The sequence below is a fragment of the Monopterus albus genome, unplaced genomic scaffold, assembly GCF_001952655.1.
Source record: "Monopterus albus unplaced genomic scaffold, M_albus_1.0 scaffold31.1, whole genome shotgun sequence".
NCBI lineage: Eukaryota > Metazoa > Chordata > Actinopteri > Synbranchiformes > Synbranchidae > Monopterus > Monopterus albus.
The window spans coordinates 2,176,277-2,186,576 of NW_018127911.1; the positions used below are offsets into that span (position 1 = coordinate 2,176,277).

General features: G+C 40.0%; 1 protein-coding gene across 3 annotated transcripts in view; it reads left to right on the forward strand.

Moving 5' to 3' along the window:
* The window catches only part of LOC109958247 (arf-GAP with coiled-coil, ANK repeat and PH domain-containing protein 2), a 45,892-nt gene that overhangs the window by 11,182 nt on the left and 24,410 nt on the right, over window positions 1–10,300 (forward strand). For all 3 annotated transcript variants that reach the window (XM_020596758.1, XM_020596760.1, XM_020596759.1), the window contains exons 2-6: window positions 1,848–1,905; window positions 4,702–4,821; window positions 5,321–5,374; window positions 6,303–6,361; window positions 7,465–7,648. In XM_020596758.1, the coding sequence (XP_020452414.1) occupies window positions 1,848–1,905; window positions 4,702–4,821; window positions 5,321–5,374; window positions 6,303–6,361; window positions 7,465–7,648 (475 nt within the window). The remainder of the gene's footprint in view (window positions 1–1,847; window positions 1,906–4,701; window positions 4,822–5,320; window positions 5,375–6,302; window positions 6,362–7,464; window positions 7,649–10,300) is intronic.

Here is a 10,300-nt window from a genome sequence, read left to right on the forward strand (position 1 = left end):
GGAGTCGGAGCCAGGACTGGTGGGATTCCGTGAGGGGCTTCACGGACACAGAATTCATTAATAATTTCCGAGTGAGAAGGGAAACGTTATCACCACCTGAATCACCGTTGTCTGCCACTTTTTTATTACCTCTTGCCTCCTCCAGCGCAGAATTGTGACTTCTGTCGCATTTCAATGACATAAAAACTGCATGAAATGCGACCTGGCCGTTCAGACTGAAGTCGCATTGCAAAACATCGGATACGTATCCGATTTAGGACCACATATGAAAGTGGCCTGGGTCGGATTTGAAAAAATCGGATTTGGGCTGTTCACACTGTCATAAGGAAATCGGATATGGGTTGCATTTGGGCAAAAAGATCGGATTTGAGTCACTTCACCCTGCAGTGTGAACGTGGTCTAGAGGACTAAAGGTTGCATTTAGGTCTGCACTGTTTCTTGCTAATGAAGCACAATTGTAAAAGCTTACTGTATAAAGGAGACATTTATGAGTAATGTTGATATAAACCTGCAGACAACAAGCATTAAGTCATCATTTAAAAAAAAAACACTCGAGCTCAAAGTAATGTGTTAATAAATGTACAAATTTACCTTGGTGTATTTGCAGTAGGTGGAGTGATTTATGAAGGAAAACTCAAACTCCATTTATCAAGGTAGTCAGTGTGTTTTATGTTTTAAGTGACAGTGAATTCAAATATTACTGATGTTCAGAAGTAAACAGTGCATGTTTAAAAAATGTTCATAAACAACATTAGGGCTTGATATCATTAAAAAAACATAGAGGTGTCATTATAACACCTGAGATTCAGTATTCAGCACATATAAGTTCTTTACATAGAGTAAAAGTATATAAGAACCTGGACATCTCTTATTGAAAGCACTCAGCTGCAGTGGCTCTGTCAGTGAGCAGATGTTGGCATCTGTGTGTTCCCATACAGAAGAACAAACAGCTAGAGGGGGTTTGGGAGACGCTATCTGCTCCTACTGCTGTGCGCTGTCACTCCTAATCCCTATACTTTTATACTGACATGTGGCACACACACTGCCACACTCACAGTACTCACTTACAAGCAGTGTTACGTACCTTTCCTGCACTGATGTAAGGCCACAGTAACATGCTAGACTGTATAGATTATTATCAAAGGTGAATTGGGCGTACTGACAAAACCTGTGCTGGGATAAGATCTTTAAGTGTCTTCTTATTTGTCATGGCACTGTGAAGCTCATAGGCTGTTGATCCTGAGGAGGACCAAGCTGTGGTTTGTCATGTTTTAGAGGGCACAGTGCCAGACCTGATTCCAGCCTGATTTACCCAAAATGGCAGCCCTCACTTTGGCTGCCTTAATGGTGTGTCTATGTCCACATGTGCTTGTGTCAGTACTCTGCCAGTGTTTTCAGCTGCTGTAATTGTAGAAAATGGGCATAGTGGCAAATCTGAATTGTTACATGTAACTTGCAGTACCCTATATTTAAAAATTCTCAAGATATTGACATTGGGTGAGTATCAATCAGTGATTGTGCTTGTTTGTGTGTGCTCTTTATAACGTCTCTTCTTTTTAAGGTTAAAGTATTATCGTCATGGATCTCTACAGACAGACACATAAGCCTTAGCTAGGAAACTATAATATAGAACAGACTGACCTTTTTGTTTAACTATTAAACATTATTAAATGACTAATCAATGTAAAGTGGGTTCAGGACAGATATTAAATCTTTATTACATGAGGCCTCTCTAGTAAGGTGTTTTTTTTTTTTTTTTAAATCTCTGTTTCATTGTGTAACAATGCCTGTTGGTATTGAGTCATGTTGCACTTGATTTCAAAAGCTTTCTCTTCTGTCCCCCTCAGAGCCACCATAGAGGAAGTGGAGGGGGATGTGTGTGAGTTGGAATCCAAGCTGGACAAAGTGAGTACCGCCCATGAAAAACATTGCTTAATTGTTCTTTTTTTTTCTACTGTGTGAACTGATAGCTACAGGGTCCATCCTGTAAATGGAAAGTTTCAGGCTTGTGCCTTCTCCCTAGTCTGTCCTCTGACAGACTGTCTTAGATTATACACACTGTGCACTTGGCTTGTACCCTGATTAAGTATGTGGGTGTGTATGTGTTTTAGACATGTAGGAAGAAGCACCTATTATGCTGTAGCATCTACTGTAATTGGACAGTTTAGGTGACATCCTGATGACGTTCTGACTTTCTCCACTGTTGAAGATGTCGGAGCAGATAACAGATCTATCTATAGCCAGCACAGTGGTAAATTAAACCTCTAGCCAAAAGCTGATTTGCCTGTGTCTGTTCAGTTCACTCTCTTGAGCCTTTTGCCAAGAAGTGTGTAATCATCTTTTTGTTCCAACAGTCACATTTTGCAGATAGAAATCCTAAAAATAGTGACTGTTGGAATCCATTCTGACCACGACTAGGAAATGGAAACCTCTTGGATGCTGTAATATTCTATATGGTTTCTGGTTTTGGTCCAAACTATGATGGAAAATCAAGGGTACAGATTTAGGTTGCAGTTGGTGTCCGAACACCGATTGCCCCTCTGTGTGTTTTTGTGCAGCAAGCTCTCCCAACACGCCCAGTACAGACACGAACGCAAGGCTCACATTGAGGTGCATATGAAATCCTGTGCACTGTACATGCTACGCTTTCAGTCTGTGCCACCTTGTGCGCGATGTGGACCATCCTGCATGTAAAAATGACTGGCACAAAATCGGATATCTCGGACTGACTGGCCAGTCAACGGTCATGGCCGACTTAAGATAAAACCCATCCAGTTCCAGTCTCCAGCTGATTGATCGGTGCATTTCTAGATTCTATTCCTTGTATCTTAAAATTATTTAAAGATGGTCTTTTTGTTGTCTTTGTCATAGTGTATCATTTTCAATGTGATTTGCTGAGTGTGTATGGCTTTTATTTTATTTGTTTTTTGTTTTTTTTTGCTTCACTGTTAACTCTCACCCCAGTTTTCAATGCCAAAACATTTTTGCCTGCTGGGGTTATTTCCTGTAGCTGGTTTAGATTACATTCCCTCTCGCAGTGAGCTGCATCACAGTCCATCTCACACACACTGCTCAAATGAACAAATTCAGGCTATTAAACCAACCGAGCAGTCTATTGTTAATCTGGAGTAGTGCTCTACAGAAAACCAGTCCGTCCTGACAGTGGATCCCCTCACTGCTGATAGTATGTACACTAGCTGAGGACAAGACTCAAAGCTGGGAAGATCCCAGTTCATTGTTCCTGGGCTTGCAGTCCCGCAGAGTCCCACCCTCCTCCTCCTCCTCACACCACCTCTGTGACTCAGCCCTGGCCGCACTTCCCCTTTTGCTCCAGAGAGGAAGGGTCTGATGGAGAGTGGGTGTGATTGTGTGCATGAGTTTGGCTATGGTAGTGTGTTTTTTTTTTTTTTGACCCATATGCACACGCACAGCTGTGTTTAATCAAAAGTAAACACGTTTATTTGTGTGTCATTGATAATTCTGCTGTTAAAAACACATTGTCTCCCTAAAAGGCATGTGAACAGTACCTCTGTGTGTTCCTGTATTGCTGAGGCTTTGGATGTTCTTACTGGTTACATTGACATTAGATTTGATTAAACTGTGATTCAACTTCTTTGAAGTGAAAGAATCCCTCACCCGGTTAACGATTCCTTTTATTTTGAAATTTACACAAATAAAAGAAAATAATTAAAGCTGCACAGATCTGCGTGAAAGATACAAAAATGAAATGATCAGAGGAGTCCTTGACATTAGTAACTTCACTAAGTTTGAACTCCTGACTTGTGTGGTCTCAACCTCAAACGTGTTTCCTCATACTGTAGCCATAAGAAGAAAATAAACACTGTGCACCAGCAACAGAATGTTGACATGTGACAGGAGCAAAAATGAAAATATTTTATGCAAATGGATCACAGCAGAAATACAGAGAATGTGTGTATGGGTTTTAAAATATGTAAGGGTGTTCAGGTAAAGGGTTGTCATCCAGCATGTCTTGTAAGACCTGCTGCATGCTGGCATCAAAAACAAAACGCCTTACCTTCTGAACATTTGCTACTGCTACAGTTATATGTTTCAAATATGAAATCAATATGCTGCTTTTGAAATCACATTCTGAGTAGCAGTATTATATATAGGGCTTTATTTCCTGATTCATAGCTTTTGCCTAAAATGTCAATTGTTTATATGAAGCTTTCCTGAAGAAGAATTAAGCATTTTGTATTTTATCAGTTTATGAGTTCAATAATTGATTATTGATCACTTAAATTAGTTATGGAATTCCTTAAAATGTTCATTTCATTTGAGTTGTGTAGCTGCTTTGGCTGCAGAGGCACATTGAGGCTCTGCGTCATCTCCTGTGTGGGAGTGGAGGGAGAATGGCCGGTGTTCGTTGTGAGTTTACCCAACCTGGAATTATCTTTGCCCCCAGTGAGTCAGAAAGGAAAGAAGTACATGTTGTTAATTACCAAGGAACTGACTAAGCATCTTTTTTTTGGTCTTATGCTCAGCAGAACCAAGTTTCAAAAAGTCCACACTTCCTGAATCTCTTTTTAGATGCAAACTTCAAGTGTTTTAATAAGACAAAATGCACAGCACCGTTTCTAGTCTCTTCACTCAAGTGTTATCATCTCTCTGTTTCTGCATTTTTTTTGGTCTACTTCTATCCCCTTAAACATTTGCCCCTTTCTCTTTTTTCCTCTTTAGTTGGTGAAGTTGTGTATTGGGATGATTGATGCTGGAAAAGCTTACAATGCAGCCAATAAGCAGTTTGTTAATGGGATTCGGGAGTTAGCCCAGCAGTCCACCAAAGATGATGTCATTGAGGTAAACAAAAAAAAACTCCTCTCTGTTTGCATGCACGACCTTGCTTTCTCTCTTAAATATGTTTTTATCCTTGATGACCTTTCCAGATTCTAAAATCTAATAAAAAATGTGTAAAATCCTGAACTATCCACTGGCTCTTGAGGAGATGCTTTTGTTTTGTTTTGCTTGCATGAATTTTGCCTGGCAAGGCAAGCCGAAGGGCTAAAATGCACAAAGGCAGGGAAAGCTCTGCCTTTGTGCATTTCATACACTCTCCCTTGGGCTTGAAGTTCAGCCACTTTATTGGTTTGAAGAGAGCAATATAGCCAAAAGAATTATTTTCCAAACTGTTATAATGTCTAAAAAGATTGTGGTTGCCTTGTTGCCTCACTTGGCTGACAAAAGAGTTTGCTCCTGTGCAGGCATGTCTGTGCTGTCGCATGCTGTAAACACTTGAATTTCATAAAATACATGACGCTCTCCCGCTGCCCACTTCATGACTATCCTTTTCTCTCCATAGTCCAGTCTCACAAAGTTTGCAGAGAGCCTGCAGGAGATGATCAACTATCACACGGTATGCTGTCACTGTGTGACTATGTGAAACCGAATAACATGCATGAGTGTGCGGAAGAAAAAAGCGGTTAAAAGAAAACACTTCTGGTTAGATGCAAGAAAAACATTTTTTTTCTTTAACCATGACTTAAATGTCAACATGTCTTTGGGATTTCTTGTTGTTTAAAAAAAAGCAAAGTTTCTTCCCCCAGATTGTAAAGTCCATGGTACTGAAAGAGGAGTATGTCTCATTAAATCTGTTCCCTTCCGCCGATGTGTCACTGTGTTTATCTGTAGGAATAAACAGTCGTCCATGACGACTCATGGCAGATGTTTTCCTTACCAAATCCTTTTATTAGCTTCCCTGACTAGTTTCACTAAAAGCTTCCAGGAGCCACAGCGCAGGCCTGCGACTGTGACTCAGCAGTGGAGACTGTGGTCACATCAGCTGACTGCTGGATAGGTTTTTGTCACTGTGATCTTTCAGCACATGATCCACTCAAACACAGTGCTCAGTCTGTTTGTCACTGGTAGCTTATGTTAGCTACACTGCACATATTGTCTTGTCAGGCCTTGACTGAAGCCCTGTTTAGAGAGAAGTGTTTGTCAGGCCTTGTGCTTGATAGCTCATTTTTAAAGACCCCTGAAGGTACTCTCAAACAAGAATAAACAAATCACGCCATTTTCTTGTGTTTATGTTTTTATGAGGGGAGATAAAGTCAGCACCTTGTGATGTTGGCAAAAGTCCTTCTACACCAGTGTCTGAATTATGACTTGCACAACATCATGTGGGCTAGAAAGTGAATACATACTGTACATACACAGCTTTTTGCTACTTTTTTTATATTGATGCCTAAAGATGTTTAATGCTTGAATTATTTAACTAACTGCAGAGAAGCTTTTTTTCCAACCAGACAGGAACAGTTACACACTTCTTTCTTTCTTCACAGATATTATTTGATCAGGCCCAGAGATCGATCAAGAACCAGCTTCAGACATTTGTCAAAGAGTAAGTATTAACTGAATAAGATTGATGAAGCTAAGCACTCAAAGCTTTTGAAGAAAAGCCTGCGGTTTAGATTTTATCTTTATGAGAAGAAGCCGCAGCACATTAACATTTTTGAGATTTAGCTCATGCTTGTACATCAGCTTCAGATCACTCTGAAGTTCAGTTGAATATGCAAGATCCATATGCAATAACTGTGGGAAAAGCTTGAGGAATTTTTCATATCTGATGTGCAGAGGACGGGGCATGTGAGGACACAATTATATTACCATATAAAATATTTACTGTAGACCTCGTTTCACCTCCTAATGCAGCACAGAATCCCCCTTCTTGTGTAAGTACAGGAAGCAGTGGAGGCTTCTGGTTTATTTCATTATAAGGATTAGTTGTTTATGCCTTTGGCACACACCAGGGCTAAACACCCACATCACCAGTGCTCATGCTTCTCGGAGAAAGCTGGGAAACATGTTTCTTCACAATTACTCACTACCTTGCATCACTGAAATGAGACTTGATCTCACTTAGGCAAAACACAACAAAAACTAACATGGAACACATAGCTTGAGGACTCTTGCTTTGTCTTCCTTGACCAGATTTGCAATAGTGCCCACTCACTGTCTTGCATTCACAAGAGCTGGGTCAAGTAGTCTCGGTAAATAATAGGATTTATTTTAATCTTATCCGACCTTTGACCATGTTGCCTGAACATGGCTGTGCTGCTTCAAGTCCAGTGATAAATTTAGGTTCCTTTAGCATCTCACCTTTGCATGACTGTGTGTGTTGGGGTGGGGGACTGTGTTGTTTCTGGAACTGTGGTCTGTCAGAACTGTCAAGTGTGAGTTTGTGAAAACCAATGAAAGCTTATCCCTCGAATATTTAAAAATTCCACTGTATCACTTTATGTACTTTTGACAACACTGGGGGTTTCCACCAAACTCAGGTACTGAAACAGACGTTATTGAAATAGACTGTTACTGAGCAAGCTTCATTTATAATCTTTATTAAGTCCAACTGAATAATTATCTTACAATTAGTTTTTTGTTTTTCTAAGATTCACTAATTGTTGTATAATACTAATAATCGTTTTCTTTTTTCCCCTTTGACAGTGACCTACGTAAGTTCAAAGATGCCAAGAAACAATTTGATAAGGTGAGTGAGGAGAAGGAGGCAGCGCTGATCAAGAATGCCCAGGCATCCCGCAACAAGCAGCATGAGGTGGAGGAGGCCACCAACATCCTCACTGCCACACGCAAGTGCTTTCGACACATCGTCCTCGACTATGTCTTACAGGTACAACAATTTACAAATAGATTTCATTTTTAGTACTCTTTACAGCCCCTTTCAGACATGCACTCCTTTCCATTAATCTGACAGCATTTGAACCTGTCACGAGCACCCTGGTCACTTAGTAGGTTGGTCCTGCATTTACATATCACTTTCAACCCAACACAAATCTGAACTTACATTTGCATTAACTGATACACATACACAAGGTTACAATGTACTGATGTAGGATGTTGTTGGATATAGTGGGCCTACCAATCACTGTGGTCTAGGTGTCTGTGCATTTATTTTGTGCATCATCTAAAGAACATGATTGTTTAGGAGAATTTCCTGAACAGCAATAATATGAGAAAATATTTTTTCATGGAACACAATCGCACTCATCTGCCATTGTTGTATTAAAAAAAAAACCTCTGGCCTGGCAAATATCATGCATGTACCTTGGCTGTCCCTGCCACGGTTCTGGGTATATCTGACTAAAGCCATGAGGAACATTAGTGTAAAAGGGACCAACTTGTATGTCTGACTGGCAGAAGTCAGCACTTTAATAGGTTGATGAAGCCTATCCCATGTCTAAAAAGGGACAGTAAATAAATAAAAGTAATTGTACATGGCATCCAACATCTCTTTGCACACGCCACATTAGATCAATGAACTGTTAGTGTATGAAGGGAAGAAACATTCTGTTTAGGTAAGACCTTTTGAGAACAAGCACAAGAGGAAGAAAGCAAGAGGAGGAAGTACACAAGAGAACAACCAAAGTGCTTTTTTAAAACTTCATTACAAAAAATAATCTCCATTTCATTATTGCAGTATTGTAAGACATTTGCTTTAAGAACAGTCAAACCTGTCACTGAGGGGTTGAATCATTTGTGCAAATAAATTCCTTGTTGTATGCTCAATTGATCTGTTAGCCCTTTTATGTCAACGCCACACTGGTGTCTTGGACTTTGAGTTTTCATAGTGAAAAGTACTCGTGTATCACTGAGCACATGGTTTTCCTCTCTTGGCCACTGATGAATTCTTAATGTTTTCTGATAAGGCAGCTGCCAGCCCTGTTACTGAATCTCACAATGCTGCATGGCACAGTTCTCACCAAGACTAGATGCTGGAAAAAAAAACAGAAAAGTAAGTTTCAAAATAGATTTGGCAGTATGCTCCGCTGGCCCACTGCATAATCAGTCTCTCATAAAATGAATCCTAGCTGTGAGAAATTAGTTGAGTTTTTATCTTGCCAGTTAGAGTACTTATAGGAAATCTATAAGCCTAGCAGCTAGCCCAGCTGATTTAGATGGGTCTCCTTTTAAAGTTTCACATTTCAGTACTGTCAGCACTTTTACAAGGCATCCGACCTCTGCAGCTGTGTTTGCAGGAAACAGTTGAGACTGAGTTTAGCTTTATTTCTTGTTCTTTTTAGATTGTTTTGTGACATTTGTGCTTAATGATACAGTAAACAGTTTGCGGTGACATGCAAGAGGGATATGAGAGTATATGAGACTGGCTGTAAGCCAGACTTGCATTCATGACATTTTAAGATTAGCATGTCTGTTACCCCGCTGTGCCACTAAACTTTAAATTTCAAGGATTGCTCCATTGACAGTCAAGACTGGAAAAAAATTAGATGTAAATGTAATAAGTTAAACGGATCATAAAGCCGTCTTACTTCACCCTGACCAGTATGTTATTGTCACTGACATACAAAAAACACTGCCTAAAATTTAAATACACATACAGTATAACACAGATGAGCAGATGCAGTTGCTAAAAATAAATGGGTGTTATATGTCTACAAAACCTAACAAACCTAAAATTTTCCATGCCTAAATAGTGATTAAGTTGAGCCTATATTTTTCTCAAACTTTGTGTCCTCATAATCCTGTAAGTGTGGAATTATCTCAGCTTACCATCCATTTACCACCCAAATTCTCATACATTTTGCTTGTGGCTGTTGAGTTTGTTGACACTGTATTGCACTTTACCAGTTAAACAACCGTCTTTTAGAGCTAAAGTAATTTGTAAAAGTTGTGATGTATAAACCACTGTGGTTAGGAGATGGAAAAGTCCCTGGGCCGGAGTTGTACGTGCTGCTTGGGTAAAGGGCCAGTCTACGCCCCCAAAAGTATTGCTGGCCACAACAAGCATTTCAGCTTTTACTCTTCAGTGGATCAAGTGTTTTGCCCTGGATTTTCCAAGCACACACATTTTTATACATCTTGCCCGTTTAAGTTATATTAAGACTAAAAGTTACACCTAATTAAGGGCATTTCCCATTTGAATCACAGGCGGGAGGGTATCGCCATAGGTGGCTGGCTGCTAGGTGGCTAGTGAGCTTCATTCACACGCCACCACTTGGTGGTGAAGTGAAGCACTAGCAATATTGCGGCAATATGGCCAGAATTGAGCTTCAAAACTTTTTTGTAATCAAACTTTATTGGTATAACACAACAGTAACAAATATACATATTCAGGTGTAAAACTGAAATGTATAGCCAACAAACCAAAATAACAAGAAGACCAGTAGTGTCCGTGTGGAGCTCATAGCATCTCATGTGCCCCTACGACAGTCAGGGCAGATGAGCATCACAATGGTAACATGTTCTGTAGAAGAGTCTGGTGCACACACAGACACACACACACACACACACACACACACACACA